Source organism: Chionomys nivalis, chromosome 26 (genome assembly GCF_950005125.1).
Source record: "Chionomys nivalis chromosome 26, mChiNiv1.1, whole genome shotgun sequence".
In the NCBI taxonomy this organism is placed as follows: domain Eukaryota; kingdom Metazoa; phylum Chordata; class Mammalia; order Rodentia; family Cricetidae; genus Chionomys; species Chionomys nivalis.
Genome location: NC_080111.1, coordinates 20885912 through 20904018, shown reverse-complemented (window position 1 = coordinate 20904018; position 18107 = coordinate 20885912). Strand labels below are relative to the sequence as shown.

Below are 18107 nucleotides of genomic sequence, written 5' to 3'. Positions count from 1 at the left end.
ACAACCATTTAAATCCGTGGACATTAGCACTCCTCTTTGAATTGAATGCTTGGCAAAATAATGAGATTTTTCCAGGTGAAAGTGAGGGAAGGTCTGGTGGCCGGGATAATTAAAAGGTGCATTAAATTGTCTGTAAAAATGAGTCCTAAGTTGGACACAGACAACAGGCTAAAAGAGGAGAAGACAGGAGAAGTTGGCCAAGCCGACAGGCCAGAGAGCACCTAATTGAGAGGGTAAATTTTCCTCTCAAATGTTGGTAGATATGTAGTTTCAGTGAAGATATGAAATTTTGACATTTATCTCTGACTTGTGGGCATAGTCTCTGATGTAAGTAGATTCTAAATCTTCTTGATTATGTCTGTCTACATCATTTTTCATCTCTTTTTTACAGTGGAAATTGGGTAATTAAGGCCAAGGGCAATCTCTGGATTTACCTTATTGGGCAATAGCTACATTGTCCTCAGTTGCGGGGGTTCATGTGTCAAGACTCATAGGACAATTTCATCATGGCTTTGAGACAAGACTACATTTGTGTTTCCTGGGTTTCTCCTAATGGGCCTGTAACTCCTTACTACAGTGTTCATGTTCATGAAACTGAAGCGTAGCTAACAAAAAATCTAAATTTAAATCCCCACAAGGGTGCCATGTGTCTGCTCCTGAGATCAGGAAGAATCATTTTCATTAGGCCAACGATTCAGTTCTACATAAGCCTACATAAGTTTGGGCTTTGAAATGGGCAGTGTTCTAGAAGTCATTTTGGACTGAGAGATTTGCCATCCAAGTATCGGTCAGTGTTTCCACACACGGGTGCTGGCTCTGATTTAGTTTTTCATTTTCCAGGAGGCTGTCTCGGCCTTCTGGTGCCCACATTATTCATATCAAGCTTAAGTGTTCCTTGCTTAATAGTCAAGTGGTTATGGTCAATGGAAGGAGAGCAAATGGAGACAAGATGGTGGAGCAGGGTCTGCGTTCAGTACAATAAACACTGCAGTATGCAGTGCGGGAACTTCTTACAGACCCCTTTTCATACACACAAATTCCTGGAATGGAGGGAAAGTTGTAAAGACTTGCAATAGAGTTGATCTGCTATCACTAAACAGTGTCAGAAGGCTGTCAGTTTCTCTGGAAACTCTCTTCTCTCTGGTTCTGGCAGTTCTAAGGCATAACATATACTCCAGAGCTCACTACGTCATCCTACAGCTAACTTCTCCACCTTAAGCCAGAGGATGCGCATGCTCCATGGCTTGACTCCCTTCCCACCTTTCTCCTACTCCCTGAGCAATGGTCCCTGGATGCCCTTTTTAATGAATCTGACAGCACTGACTTCTACTGAATCTGATTAAGACAAGGGAAAAGTGAATGAAAACAGGGGAGGGATAGAGATAATCACAACCAATAGTATGAAGGAAAAGTAGAACACTGACAAACAGGGTAGAAGAAAGCAAGGTGACCTGGGAAGAAAGGTCTGGAATAAGCGGAAGCAGGGATCAAAAAATAAAAAAGCGCAATCTGGGACCACAGTAGGTAGGTGGGTCCCGAAACTGTTGTAGCACAAGCCTTAAACTCAAACTCATTGCGGAACAAATTTCAAATTTTGAATTTCATAAGGGCATAGTTCTTGTAGTCCAGATTAAAGTGTTTGATGCATAGACATTACTTTTCTATCTATAAATGAGCCAGAAATGTTAATCCTTAGACACACTGTCATATATATGAATAATTTTATACTTAAAATTATTTATTGTGGGGTTGACTTAGAAATATGAATCCCTGATGTGGGATTTCTGTACGCTGTGATTACCATTAATGAATAAAGAACTGGCTTGGCCTATTAGGATGGGAGGAGGAAGGCAGAGTTAGAGAGAAGCTATGTAGCCCACTGGAGACACACGCTGGGAACTTTAGCCAGTAAGCCACAGCTACATGGCGATACATAGATTAATAGAAATGGGTTAATATAATATGTAAGAGTTATCCAATAAAAAGCTATAGGTATTATTTTTTATTATTAATTAATTTATTTATTTATTAAAGATTTCTGCCTCCTCCCCGCCACCGCCTCCCATTTCCCTCCTCCTCCCCCAATTAAGTCCCCCTCCCTCGTCAGTCCTAAGAGCAATCAGTGTTCCCTGCCCTGTGGGAAGTCCAAGGACCACCCTCCTCCATCCAGATGATAGAAATAGACAACCTCTTATCATGTTCACTAAGATGTGGGATGATGATAGACCCTACGTGTCAATGGAGAAAGCTATGGACTAGTACTCTAACTCATTTAGGTTCTCTGAGACTCTGCTGAACATTAAATTTATTGTACTTACTATTCGCCAGGCAGACCTTGTGAGCCCAAAGCCTTCTTCCAATTCTAGAATTATAAATATTAACATAATTTTAAGGTAAAGAATTATTTGCAGATTTGAATTTAATCAAATAAAAACGTAGAAGATAATACTGTTTTCCACCCAGAATAAAATTAAGAATACCTTCTGAAGAAATGTTTATAATTTTGTCAATTATTAGTTATCACAACCAAAACTAAGAATGCAAACCCTTGCTGTAGTTCCTTTGCCTTCAATTTAGCTTTTACTACAGCTACAGAAATGAAGATTGACAAGGAATCATAATAAGTCACTTACAGACACCAGCCACTACATAAAGAAACTATAAATACTTACAGCAGAGAAAGATAAGGTGGCCCACCCCTCCCCCCCCCCTGAAATGATCATACATTATACACAGAGGCCACTCCTGGACCTGGAAATGGAATGTTCAAATGCAGGATTCTAAAATGGACTCACCAACATTTTTATGCCATAATTATAAATAGGTATCCAATATTCACAGTAAATTATAGTATGATTTTAAGAGACTTCCAAATGCTATCTTATCACAGGGCAAAAAGAATGAAAGGCAGGTGAATAATGAACCAACCCTTTTGCACAGAATTGAACTGAATGAAGAATGTACGCCTAATGGTTTTCGGAAATTCACATACAAATAAGATAAGGTCAGGGTCAGGATCCACTTAAACCCATTAAAATGTCATTGAAGCCACTGATCCACTCCGCTCGAGAGGTAATTATTCTGCCTGGTGATAAAGGAAAATATTCCTAAGGAAGCTGGTGGACTGAAAGTTCAAGAGTCGTGAATGGTTGAAAAGTTTTAATACTGAATTCCTAAGTTCTTGTTAATTTGCTAAATGAAAGGGCCAAGTGTAAAAGGAGACCATGAAGGATATTAAATATAGAGAATCGTGAAAACAAATTCTGAGATATTCTTTCAATAGACTTTACAAAATCACTTAGAGAGTATTTTACAGTATATCTAAACATGTTTTTTAATGTTTCCTTCTTATAATATTGATATTTATATAAATGTGTCAATTCTAAATACTAGCAGAGGGTGATGTATAAAATTGAATACATCTATCTTCAAGCTGAATTTAGTTATACATGATCTTCAAGCTGGATTTAGTTATCTATACTGCTAAGGGATCGAGTGTTCAGGGCCATCATGGGTTATATTGAAAGACAGTTCCTCAAAACAAAATCATTTTTTTTTTGTTTGTTTTTCGAGACAGGGTTTCTCTGTGGTTTTGGAGCCTGTCCTGGAACTAGCTCTTGTAGACCAGGCTGGTCTCGAACTCACAGAGATCCACCTGCCTCTGCCTCCCAAGTGCTGGGATTAAAGGCGTGCACCACCACCGCCCGGCAAAACAAAATCATTTTAAAAGACAAAAATTAGAGGGAGAATTACAGTTTTACTTTTTCATTCTGAAGATAAGGAATGACGACCCAGAGTTTAGTGAGGGGTGATAGGCTTCTCTATACAACAAGCAGCGCTGTTAATGTTTAGAAATGTTCAAGTTTCTTGCGTGTAGTAGACTTTTAGAGCAGTCAGGGTTTAAGCAAGGTCTGCTGGGAACATATGGATCAGCACCTGTTTTTCTTCATGGGCAAATCTTCATAGTGAAGAAAAAAATAAACAGAAACACCATGGTAAAACAAAGTAGCCGTTCTCTCCAGCAGAAAGCAGCAGGTGAAAATAGGGCAGAGGTTTTGTTTTCAAACTGTTGACAGAGATATAAATACTTTGTTGCTGTGTAACTGAGAGCCCCCTTATAGTACTGTTGAAGAGTTTAAATGTGTCACAACAAGGCAAACTGTGTAGCACTGCTCATAGATTTTCAACATATTCAGAAGACAAAATCAGTGGGCAGAAAAATATGTGGGTATGACAATTGGAGAAGCCAGTCCCTGGGAGGGGGTCACCAAGCACTGGCTCATGCAGGGAGGTTCAAGCTTGCAAACCCCATTCCCTGCAAAACACGAGGGACTTATTTATTAATCTTGTTCTTCCCACAACCGACTACAGAACATTTGGTAATCAATCTTTTCTTGGGACTGCTTATTGTTACTGTGATGTATTGGTTTCTATGGCTATGTAATTGATAGAATTACATAGTGTATATATCTGTGTGAACTTCTGTATAATTATGATATAGAGTTCTCTAAGAAGTAGAACCAATAGAACACACACACATATACATACACATGTATACATACACACACACCTGTATCCACACTCAACATTTGAGAATCCAGAGTCTGTGACTCAGAGATATAAAGAACTTGTCTAAGCTCTTACAGAATATTAATTACTGTAAGGAGTGTGCTCCAGAATAAAGGAGATGCCAAATTTTAGAAGTTCAAGCCACAGAATTAACATTAAGTGAATGTATCGGGTTTCTGTAATAACACACCACCAAATGGGTGGCTTCAACAATAGAAGCATAGCCTCTTCATGCCTTAGGTTAGAGGTCACTCCAAGGTGATGGCAGGCTCTATTCCTTCACATTGAGCAAAGGCTGCTTGCTTTTTTTAAACTAGCTAAGTAATTCCAGTAGTTCCTTTGGTTCTGACAGTCACATGTATTGGTTGTTTCTTCACATGATCTTCTTTTAAAGATACCAGTCATGTTGCAGTAAGAGACCTACCTATTGCAAAACTTTAACTCGATTAATCTACAAAGACCCTATTTCCCCAATAAGATCATATCAGAGTTACAAAGGGAGTAGGAGCTCAGCATTTCCCCCCCATGTGTCCACATGTCTTCCCATCCATAAGCTTCTTCATGACATGCAGACATCATCCCAAGGCCACTGGATTCTGTGTCAAGACAATGGGCCCTTGACCTACATGCAGACACAAGGTCTTTAGTAGAGCTATGTAGTGATGGCCTGTGATCCATGCCCATTGCTAGGTTTCTTCCACGTGACTGTGAATGGGAGAGAAAAAGGGGGATCTTCAGCAGAGCCCTTTCTTTCCCATGTTTCACCCCTGTTTATAGCAATCTGTGTGGCTTATGAGGTAGGAAACAGTTGCAGACTGTAAATACCGAGCGCTTCTTCTTCAGAAATGGTTTAAGTCACAAGGACAAAGATGACCAAATACAGCTAGTTCTCTTCTTGGAAGGAACTCGGATAAAAATGCACCTTATCACCTTTCACCTCTTCCCTAATATGCTTCAAAAGAAACTAAACCATGAAAGGCATCCATACTTCAACATCAGGATGGAGGTTGTAGGCCAGAGGGGACAGTGGAGGTAGAGAAGCAAAAGAGGAAAGAGGTGACTACTGCTTGGGTAGCTAAGCGCATCTACTGATAGTACATGTCAGGCACACTGGGACTGCTATCACAGGGAAAAATAAGTTTATTTCTGTTAGACGCCCTGAAAACTAGCAGGCTCAATGAGACTGAGAGAGTATTGGTTCTTGATTAGTGTTTTCATGACTACAGAAAGTAGATTCATATATAAATTTATCTGAATTTTACTATGGTGAAACTGAGCAATAAAATAATTCTATTTTTTCTAGGCTAAACATAGGAAGAGATGTTCATATTTCAAGGCAGAGGACATTTGTTTGTGCCTCGCGATAATAAACTTCAGTGGTTTATGAACTAGCTAATAGAAAGCTCCCGATTATAACTCTTCACTTGACCCGCCATTGTCTAAAATGTCACGAATGCCTACTTTCTTTGATACAATAATTTCTTGCATTTTAGTTTGAAGACATTCTTTTTATATTTTCGGTTCACTCAAATGATTACCCTGAATTTAAGGAAAGGCTAGTAAGAGAGGAAGTGAATGCAATGCATGGGTGTGCATTTGAAGTCCTGTTGGTGAAACTGAAATGTTAAACAGACCGTTTGTTATGTTTGATATAAACATCTCATAATCTAAACCTTCCATATTCCAGGAGTGCATGCGTGTGTGTGTCTGTGTGTGTGTGTGTATGTGTGTGTGTGGTGTGAAGATAGCTTATAAAGGACATACATTTCTTGGAGATTGAATGTATCATGAGCTTAAATGAGAGAATGAGATACTTCCCAACGCTGAAAGCTTCCATGCTTCAGAATCCTTTCCAGTGGGGTCTGTATGGGCACAAAGACAAATACTAACACCGATAAGCAATAAATGGGTACACATAGCCAGTGCATTCTGTACAAATACTGTCAAGACTTTGATGTGCCTATGTTGTAATAGAGGCATAATAGATCTTAATATTATTCATCACCTCTTTTATTAGATGGAGAAAATTTTCATTAAAGTCTTGAAATTAGCATTATCCCCCCCAAATAAACACATATATAATGGTATGAAGACTGGGATTTTTAAAGACAAGAAAAAAAAAATACCCTTGAAAAGGGAAGCTCTCCTGCAGAAATAACACCCCCATGGCAAGTTAAAAGATGAGACTCCTAGGGTCATAGGTGTGTGCGTTTACCGTAAGGGAACCGGAAGAGAAACCCCAACAAAATGTCTGACTCTAAGGCCACAGAACAGTCGTTCTCACCAGGGTTTGCTCCTGAGAAATGACAAATGCCGCTTCCCACAGTCACAAGACACCAATGATACCTTTCTTTCTTGATGCACATTGTTAGAACACAAATACATAAAATGCAACACATTGTATTGAAGGAATGCACTAAGAATGATATTTTACATTATCCTTTCTACATATCATTAGCCACCAAGAAACCGTCTTGCAACTCTTTCCTCATTTAAATCTCAGTTTATGAGAGTTGTTGAAATGTGTAAGCTGGATGCATTGAGACAAGTTTCCACTTGCGATCTTTTGAACAAACTGAAGAATTTTCTTAACGGAAGATTTAAAATCATGGATTAATAATGTATTAGACAATTACAGATTTTGTATGAGTTATTTTGAGTAACACAAATCTTAAAATTAAGTAGAGACAGAGATGATGACATTTATAATTTATCAATTAAATATAAACATAAAATTAATATTATTTTAAGTCTTAAATATTGTGTCTTATTAAGATTTTAGTAGAATAAATCTAAAATGAAACAATACTGAACTAAAGTATGAGGAGAAATAAAACGTTTAATTTTCAGAACAGATAATTTCTTTCCTATCTTGCCAAGAATTGCTACCATGTTTTGAAAAGAAATCTTGCTTTATTTTTAACATTATGTAATTTTCAAAAAGTCTTTTTGAAAGTTTATACAGAGAAATCAAGTATATTTTCAGAATTTTAATCTTAGAAAAAGATTAAGAAAAGCATCTGAAATTGACTTAAACCATTGTTTATTTAGTAAATGACCACCAGCTATTAAAGGCAATTCCAAAGTTTATAAAGATTTTACAAAATCACTATAAAATTAAAGTGTGTTTATTAAAAGTGCAAATCCAAACTAAATATCTTTGGTGATAAAATTATGAGCCTCAAATCTAATTACCTAAGGTGTTTCTCCACTCTGTATATGTTGAAATTCCTTACTATAAGATATTTTATTTAGGTTTCAAAACTCCACAAAACGTCCTTAAAACAAATGTTTAGTTTAATTCAGCAGTCAGCTACCAAGGGATGATGTGCGTCAAACTTCATTTTTTGCTGGGTATAAAATGTACATGACTTATATTCTATTCTAGAGGAATCAAAACTAAAAATGAAAAGTTTCCCACAAACGTAACATTAAAGGACATAAGAAAAGAACAAACGTTATAGGAATAAATAAGAAAACAAAAACTGTTGGTACATTATTCTATTAATCAATCAATAACCTTACAGTAGCTTTAATTCATATTTTAAATAAAATATCTAGCAATTCCTCAAATATATAATAATTAGTAGATGAATAATTAGAAATAAAAATCGAATACACTTGACATCAGAAATGATATAGTTATTATAGAGTAGGTAGCATCACGTGATTTATTTTGATTAGGGTTATAAGGAAGGACTGCATAGAGATCCATATTTGAGGGGTTTTGATGTGGAAAGTCCTTGAGTATATGTGTTGCTTTTATTGGTTAATGGATAAAGAATCTGTATTGGACTGTAATAGAATATATAGAATAGAGTTAGGCAGGAGAAACTAAACTGAAAACTAGGACTAAGAAGGCAGAGTCTAGGAGAAGCCATGTAGCCTCACAGGAGACAGACGCCAGAACTTAACCTGGTAAGCCACAGCAACGTGGATATACACAGATTAATGGAGATGGGTTTATTTAAGATATAAGTTAGCCAGAAATACGCTTAAGCTTATGGCCAAATAGTATTGCAAGTAATGTGGTTTCTGTGTGATTATTTGGGAGCTGAGCAGCCAGGAACAAACATGTGGCTACTACAACAGGGTTTGCGTGAGGGTGGTTCCGGGATAGAGGGAAGAGCGTGTGGAAAATCATGGAAGTGTGACAAAGCATGATGTAATCAAAACCTGAAATGAGAGACACTTGATGCACCTGCAGTTTAAAGATGCCAGGAAAAGAGTGAGCGAGAGGGACTAGGAGCAAAGGAAGAACAGAGGATGTAAAGGGTTGTAAAACAATCACCTTCCAGTGGGTGAATACAAAGGGTTAGGTAACCCTGTCGACCTACGCAGACTGGGTAGACTGGAACTTGTGGTTTTAAATCAGTCTTTTCTTGACAGCAATGAACTTAGGCCTGAATGGGCCATGCAAGCCTAACCTGTTTCTGGATTGCAATTCAATGTATCTTCTCAACCAACAAATTAGATGTTTGCAAAGAATATAGTGTATTTATGTAACTATGAAAAGATTGGATGGATGATGAAGATCATTTGTTTTAGTTTATTCTTGTGTGATATTTTACCTGGGGAACATCTTACTGATTTTCTCTCCCCTTCTAAATTTCATACATTTCTAGCTATGCATTTGACACATTTGTTTAAGGTATCCTAACAAATTCAAAATGGAGTGAGACACTGATTTGTATCTCAAGCTGTCTTCTTTCCTGACAAAGATAGTGTATTTGTTAATGTAGCCTGAGAGACAACAGGATAAGTATGTAAACTAAGCATTTTCCAAAATATTAATAGGCTAAGTGAAAATAAAGTCCTCCAATCTATTTACTGTATTTGTCATTAAATATATATCATTAAATAGGCACCATAAAGTCTGAAAGCAGGAAGTATTCTAAGTTTGGTACAGAACATCAGAAATCATTCTGAGGACCAGGTGGAGGACTGGTATGTCTCTGCACTAGATCTCTTTTTGCAGAGTGGATGTACTTAAATCTCTTGTTATGTTTGTTCTGGAGACTAAAAATGGTAGTTGCACATGTCTACATGAATGTCATCTGAGTTCCAGATCCTTAACTATTGTGACCAATACTTTTCATACAAAAGTAGACCAATTAAATAGGCAATGCTTCCGACTTTCCAAGCCTCTTGCAGTCACGACTCTGACCAGTGGAAATTGCTTCGCGAGAATCATATGCCATTCATTATAAGAATGTGCCTGCCAGGGTAAAAAGGTTGTTTATGTAACTTAATCTTTCTTGCTAGTCAACCGTCCAAAGTTCAAGAAGAGTAGGAAATTAGTAAATTCTGAGGATTTCATGGACAAGCCTCTGGAGCATGTTGGTGGGCTACCCATGGGACTCAGTTAGCTGTAACTAATGGTTCAACTTTTACGTCCCCCGCTGTCCTTATTTCTTAGCCTCCTTCCCGCCCCCCATACCCATAGCTACTCAAGGGAAATCCATATGGGAAAGGCTGAGGTAAAAGCTTTCGCTACAATAGTCCCATAAGAGCAGTTGCTTTCCTCAAAAGTCTAAGACCCTGGGTCTGTGTGCATATACTTAAGGAAGAAATGTTATTTAGAGACACATGTAACTGCAATTGCATTACTCAGTCCCAGATGACACCCAAACTTCATTCTCACTAGGGTTATGCCTGGTAGATTCCATAAGGACAAAGAGATTTTATTTCACCCTGTGATGAAAGTGTGAATGCTTGCAATATTCTTTAAGCACACATGACAGTTTTGCAAAAAAGAAAAAAAAAAGGAATCGTCATACTACTGCCATTCTTTCTCATTCTACTTTGCACGTGAAATACTCCAATACATAAGCATTGTAGGCTGAAGGCTCTCGCTATGCTTCAGATACACACACTGAACCCATTGAACACTTTTAGTGGTGTTAGAGAAGTACCGAAAACCTGGGCTTGATAATTTTAGTTAGTTTATTTACTTGTTGTGCTGGAGATTGAGCCCGGAGCCTTTAGGCAAGCACTCTACCACTGAACCCTCTCCCCTGCCTCTAAACTTTAAATTTCACATATACGTATATTTTGTTTCAAATTATAATGTCAACAATAAATGTTTTCTTTCTGGTGAGTCTTTTCCAATATGAAACCGCTGCCATTAGTTCTTCTTCCTCCTCCTCTTTCTCCTCTTGTCTCAGATCCTGAAATTAGAAACCGGAGTCTCTAACACAAGAAAAAAATTGACAGCCAGGACAACCCTGTTTCAAAAAACCAAACAGCCACAACAACCAGAAAGGAAGAAAGGAAGGAAGGAGGGAAGGAGGGAGGGAGAAAGGGAGGGAGGGAGGGAGAGAGAGAGAGAGAGAGAGAGAGAGAGAGAGAGAGAGAGAGAGAGAGAGAAAAGCTGGCAGGGAGAGAGAAAAAGTGCATTCAGAAAAAGGTATGGCTGCTCTCATCCTACTTTGAAAAAGTCAGGAATGATTTTGATATAAGAATACAAAGCCGCTCAGATAGCAATTCCACGTACAGATTTCTAGGGCAGACTTTTCTGATGGGCCTGGCGTCAGAACTGCTAACCTAAGCCAAGGAAACACATGGTGATGCCAACAAAGAAATCCACATTGAACGTGTAGGCTTCCTAAAGATAATGCTCTTTGGGGCTTCAAATTGGAGCTGTTTTCTCCCGAGATGTTTTAATGTGAAAATTTTAGGGAATTAATACTCTGTAAAGTCACGTGGGTGTTGTTCCTGCATGTCCATTCATTGACTACTTTTGCTAAACAGATTCTAAAATTAATGTTATTTCCCATCTGTAAGGAAAAAGTTAAGATAATGGCCTAAAACGGTGGTTCTCACCTGGGCATGCCTTGTCAAAGTGTTTCAGGCTCCTGGGCAGACTAGGGAAAATTTCTGAGACAGTTGATGTGACTCCAAGCATTTTTATTTTATTGTTTCATGTTCAGATGAGCCTAGGAACTAATTATGTCCTTGGTCTTGAACTTTTGTTGGCTAATGCCTATCAACATTTTATGACTCACTTAGAGGTGTGCCCAAACTGCAAATGTCTCAGGGCTGAGTAAATACCATTAAATCTCAGAAGCACATTGCAAACCGTTTACCCAGGCCGGATAAAGAGACTCTTGGTGCAAGTGTCACGGGCTGTTATGACATCTAAGCATTGTTCCACTCTCGAAAGCCTCAGGAGTAGGTGTGAAAGACACAACTAAATCTCTGGGATTTTCTAAACTTAGTTTTGAACTAAACTTCCTGCTAAATCACTGTTTGACACTCATTCATCTTGTGGTTTGACTTGATTCCTTAAAGATAAAATTCTACTTTACATGAGTTTTTTTATTAATTGATGTCGAAAAGCTCGGCAGTTCTCAACTGATAATTCAATCATTTTTCTAGTGAGTCAATTCACACTAACATACATTTGCACTAACTCACATTTGCACTAACACACATTTGCACTAACATACATTTGAAGATACTGATTCAGTGTTTGCTTCTATCTGCATGGGAGCAACTGGGTAAAATGTAACTAAGATCATAGTTTGTGATGTAAATCAAGCAAGCATAGTGTTTATTTCTGATTGCTTTTTAATATGGGTAGATGTTGATGGTTTGTCTCCATGTTTTATAAACCTTGGTCAAGGAGTTGCTCAAATTTCCATTAAATTTATGTTCTAAAAGATAGTTTAATCCTTTCTATATTGATTTTTGAATAGGAATACGTCTATTAAATAGAAGCTTGTCTCAAAACAATCTCATATAAATTTGAAGATAATTCTTGGAATAATAATATTTTTGACATCTTGAATTCAATTTTTTAATGTGTAAAGAGATATACTTAAACAATTTTGCTATATTGTCAAATAATAGTTGTATTTACTGTGTAGTGGTATGACTTTTGAATATAATAAGGATCAATTATGAAATATAATTTAATATTTGGAATGAAATATTAGAAAACTATTCTCTTAACAATATCATGTGCACAGAGTTCAGGTATTAGCTATGCTCACTGCATTGGGCTATTGAATTGAAAGCAAAAGTCAAACTATTCATCTGACTTGATCGATTTCCATCACCTCCCAATCTCTGGTCGCCACCTTTCTCATCTCTCCTCCTCTGAGAAAATCCTTTCCATTTTCACAGATAAATAAATACGTAGGATATTTGTCATTTTGCTTTAGGCCTATTTCACTCACCCTCCAATCCCAACGATGTTTGTGTAAAAGACTTTTCCTCTTCAGGAAGTCTGGGAAGAGTGCACAGTGGAGTCTGTGATGTGGCGTTCTGAATCCACACGCGTTATCTTGGGTGGTTCAGCGTGAATATGTCTGACACCTGTCACTGGTGCTGGAGCATGGGAGGCCAGACATGTAGGCTTCCCGACCTCAGATATGTCAGATCAATATTCAGAGTGGGATTTCTGGCTTATATGGTAATCCAACTTTAAGTTTTTAAAGGCATTTCCTATTATTTTTCATAATGATTGCACTAATTTAGCTATCTCCTAAGTGTGCACCCTGGCGTGAAAGTTTGTCCTTCTGTCTTCTTGGTATTATCCTTCAGCTGGGAAAGGATACCTCCTAAAACTTTGCATTTGAATGGCTCAAGTTGTGAGTGAATCAGAGACTGTTCTGGTATATAGTGGATTATTATTTGTATTTTAATAAATAAATCTTGCCCGAAAAGCAGAGGCAAAGCTAAAGCCGCTAGAGGTCAGGCAGTGGTGACACACACCTTTAATCCCAGGATTTGACAGACAGAGGCAGATGAATCTCTGCGAATTCAAGGCTACCCTGGGCTACACAAGGTCAGTGCAGAAACAAATCCAGGTAGTGGTGGCTCAGACCTTTAATCCCAGCAGTAGGGAGTCACCTGTCTTTAATCCCAGCCCTAGCGGGAATATAAAATGGGCAGAGAGGGTCTTAGGCTGCTAAGTTTGCAGTCACCCAGGCTTGGTAGAGGTAAGACTTCTCTAGCGGCTCGACTGCTTTGCTTTTCTAGTTTACAGGTTGAGCCCCAATTTTTGTCTCTTGGTTTTTATTATTCGCTCTACACTTCTACACCGGCATCTCTTGCCCATTTATATCTGTTTCTTTGAGGAAATCTACTCAGGACCTGTTGGCCAGTGGATACAGAGATTGCACATCGCCAAGTACAGACCATCAAAGAGAAGCGAATCCTGCGACGAAACATTAACTCACACGATAAACCTCTTTTACTTAATTTTCGTATCTCTCCAGTATACAGTGGAAGCCAGACATTCCTAGCTACTGGACATTAGAAGTGGTATCTAGGCAGACCCACGAAGACATTCCCGTCATCACGCACCCTGACGAAGTCGCCTTTCTAAGCCCTACTGAGCAGAGATTCTCTGTTGTACTCTTAGAGGTGTTTTCCCGTGACAGTTTTGGTAAGAACTGAACGATTCTACTTCACTTTAGGTACACAGCAAACAAATTGCACTGGAGGTTCCCGCACACAGTGACACCTACTGGGCTGAGGCTCACAGCGACTTCTAAGCAAGCTGTGCTCACTTTACACGGAGCAAGTCTTTTGATGTTCAATCGTTTAATTCAATGTGCTCAGGAGAAGTAATCTCTCCCCCGCCCCCATCAAAGTCAGTTTCACAGGTTAACGAGTTTTCCCGAGAGCAGACTGGAAATAACTCACTGGTCCATAGATTTATGAAGCCCAGTGCTGGCACGATAGAAGCCAGTATTCTTAAAAGCAACACAAAGCAAAACAAAGACAGACAACAGACAACAAGAGAAAGAAACATGAACTTTCTTACAACTATGTTTTTGGGAGTGTCCTGGAGAGGAAGGTGCTGGAAATAATTCAGAGTCGAAAGGTCAGCATAGTTACTGTCTTCGGGACATTAGGGAAACGCAATAGGAAACAATACTCATAAAAGGTTACACTTCTGAGAGAAGGGAGTAGGTTTCTCTCCTCTGGTTTTAGGAATGTTGCTGCAGGGTGAAGACAAGATCCGTGCCCTTTTCAAACGGTAACTCTTTGCCTTAAAAGGATGCAGGGATCCTTCATCTGGCAAAAACACTGCTTTGTACTTGGATATTTACAGCCTAGCTAAGCCTGCATGCTTGCCACGAGCCGCGTGGACCCAAGCGTCAGAGCGCGCCCCGCGAGCGTTCCTTGCGAAAGGCAGGACAGCCTGGCAGAGTCTAGCCTGCAGCAACGCCTTCCCGCGCTGAGCCAGCCTGTGCTCCGCCCTCCCTCCCGGCTCCCTGCCACCGGCGGCCGGGCGCTCCCTGGGTGGGGCGGCGGCCCGAGCAGATGCAACGGGCCACGCGGGGCCGCTGCTGCAGCCGGCTGGGCGGTGCGCCCGGGCAGCCTCAGCCGCGCGCCGCGTCGCTGTAATCGGACACCCAGCGCTCGCCCCCGGCGCCCGGCCACTTGCCATTCACTCCGAGGTGCGGAGTTGAGCGACGTGGAGGAGAAGAAGGGCTCCGGGTGCCGCGGCTCTCCCGCCCGGGATTCTTCTACAAAGAAACTCAGCATCAGGCAGCAAGAAACCAGCCCTCGGGACTCTTAAGTCACAGAAGGTCTTCTGGGGGAAGGACCTGGGGGACTGGGACGCAGGCTGGAACAAGTGGCTGACTTCTCGTGGATCTCTTCCCACCTCGGTAAGCCGGACTCAGGTTTTCAGTCCTGTTCGTTTAGCGAAACCGAACTTTTCTGGGTCTGTGTACTGACTTTTTTTCATCGCTGTGCTCAAGTCTGGGCATTTTCTTAAGAGCCCACGCGGCTTGTGAGGAAAGCGCTCTGGAGCTGAGCCTGGCTGGAGGTTGTGGCACCTGCCAAGAGTTTAACTTGGGTGTTCCAACGCCTTCTAAGGAAAAAATTCGGTGGAAATGGCATAAAATTGTTCTTCTGTTCTCCTATCTGCTGGTAGGAGAGGACCAAGCAACCAGCAAGCACATTTAACACTGTGAGTTAAAGGAACCAAGTTTTAGGTGGGCAGATGAAGAGAGACATTCGAAATTCTCAGCCCATCGGTAGGTGGGATTGAAACCAGACTGTTCAGTTAGATCCACTCTACCTGATCTACCAAGTCGTCTAGACAGTTTTACGCTTTACAGTTTATGGAGTATGTCTTCTCTAGGGGACGCGTATCAAATTATATACCGGTAATAGCAATATGTAAAAAGGTACACATGTTTCCAACCTGGCTAATCGACAGACTAAGGCTGGACATATTAATAGTACTCTCCTCCCCCTGGCTTTACCTACTAAGTCAACAAGTCCCCGGGGGAAAAACTGCTAAGGGAAAGTCACCCAGAAAAATCAATTTCCTTCTGAGTTAATTTAGGGATGGCAGGGTGAAGAGGTTGTGGAAGCAGGAAGAAGCTGTGTCTTTTGAAAATTACCAACACAAACATCTCTCGGGGTTCCTCCGTCTGTGCGGCAGAGGCATAGAGTTTCACCACTAACTCTTGCAGCATATGGGTCACCAATGGGACCAGCTTAGATGCTTGTTTGAGACTGCATGCTCGGTTGAATTGTTCTTTTCTCTGTGTGTCTCTGAAAAGAGCCAGAGCCGTTTTGATTTTTTAACTGCACTTCCTTATTGAATAGAATCAATGACGTGGTTTCAATTTTAGAAGCCATATAACACGAGATCTGTAAAGACACACTTGCAGATTAAACATGCTCGTCATCTACTGTACGATAACACTAGATGAGAAGTGATGGGATTCTTTCGTGAACCTAATCTCCCTGGCATGATGAGGCCAGTGGGGGCACATAGAGGTTTGTTCTAGCAGTACCTGGTCTCCCTTTGTGTTTAGACATTAGTTAATAGCTTCTATTAATTTTATAGGTACAATTTCCAGCAAGAATATTGTCTCTTTGATTTATTGTTTGGGATTATGACAGCCCACTCTCTGGCTGATTTATGTAAAATATGCATCGGTGGATATGAGACTCCCGTGGATTACTCACCACTAGGTCATTGGTTTAAATTTGGCACGAGTCCATGGTTACCTCATCTGCATCACTTAACTGCTGCCTGGTCATCCGAATGCATTGGCAGATAACTGATGGAAGTGATTTACTAATCCGGGACGGCACACAGGTAGATTTATGTATGGGACACTGTTTCAGAGACAATTAATCCAGAAAAGTTAATGAGCATGGGATGAGTGGCTACCCATGAATGGGAATGAGGACTGTCTCTACTGTATTTATTAGGGAGAGTTTTTTTTTTTTTATTCATCAATTCTCAATCATTAAAATGGAACTGGTCTTAGAAAGCTCAGCTATTGGGTTTCTTTGGAGGAATCAATTAAGTTTTTCCCTTGATGCTTTGTTCTGCTTTGATGTCAGCATTAGTTTTATAGAAAAGATAAAGCAATTTTTTGTTGCAGAGATCATGCATAGATAAATCCCAATGCTTCCACTGAGAAGCAAAGTCACAGCACCTCCTACTGCTTGCTGGCTGTAGACCTCAAGCTGTGTTTCCCAAACTCACTGCACCGGCTACATTGCTGTCTTTCTGGTTTGCCAGAAAGTGAAATGACATTTCACAAATCTCTCATCTCTCTTTTAAAGGTATTTTCCCTTGGACATTAATTTTCAAATCAGAAGAAATGGCATTCCGGGCGATTTGCATGTTGGTTGGCGTATTTATTTGTTCTGCTTCTGTCAGAGGATCTTCCCAGCCCCAAGCAAGAGTTTATTTAACATTTGATGGTAAGAAATTTGATAAAAATTATGAAAAATGCTTTTGAAGTCTTGTTTTGTTCTTTCTTATCCGAATGAAAAATTAACATATTGAAGAAAATGCAATATCACTATTTAGTTCTGAAAGTGTTATAGACTACTTTTTGAATGGCATGATTATTTATGAACAATTAATGATTGCATTGGAGGGAATGTTTATGAACATGCTTGGCATATTTGTCACCATTTTCCCCTAAAGTTTCTTCTGGGTTGAGTGTATATTCCGGGGAGATAATACAGAGCTCGGTGTCAGTTGACTGTGCTGGGGAGCATCTTGTTCATGCCAAACTTCAGGGTTAGAAAGGGCTACATGGCTTTAGTCACTAAAACAACTCCAGTAAGTTCCAGTGTTTTCTTCACAACTGGAGTTGTTCTAATGGTATTTTCCCCCTATTTCTAAAGTATTTCCCATGGTTGATTTATTTTTCTAATGAAGTACAAATGACCTAAAACTATTGGGGGCAATGCATTGCCTATTATTGTATAAAGTATGATTTTCCTCAAGCTTAGAGATGTTATGGTTTCAAATTTTGATTTTTATAAAGGGTCATCAGGTCCTCGGAGGGTGTGGCTATCAAATGTGTCCATGAGGGTAATGTATACTGTTCACATCAGTTCTAGGTGGGTGGCTGGGACAGATGAACGGCGTCATCTTGTGTCAGGACCATTTGCGTGTATATTATGTTTCAAATTTTACACAAACTCTGTCGACAAGTGCTTGGTACTTTTGGTAATGAACGTACTCTAAGGCTTTTGGGTAGGAATTGAAAATAGTACATTGGTTTACACTTATCCGCCCTTCCTTTCTC

General features: G+C 39.7%; 1 protein-coding gene across 1 annotated transcript in view; it reads left to right on the top strand.

Moving 5' to 3' along the window:
- The first annotated feature begins 14774 nt into the window (after positions 1-14774).
- Sema3c (semaphorin 3C) overlaps positions 14775-18107 on the top strand; it is a 154161-nt gene continuing 150828 nt past the window's right edge. Inside the window, exons 1-2 of the mRNA XM_057758749.1 lie at positions 14775-15200; positions 17128-17268. Of these exons, the coding sequence (XP_057614732.1) occupies positions 17166-17268 (103 nt within the window). The 5' untranslated portion in view covers positions 14775-15200; positions 17128-17165. The remainder of the gene's footprint in view (positions 15201-17127; positions 17269-18107) is intronic.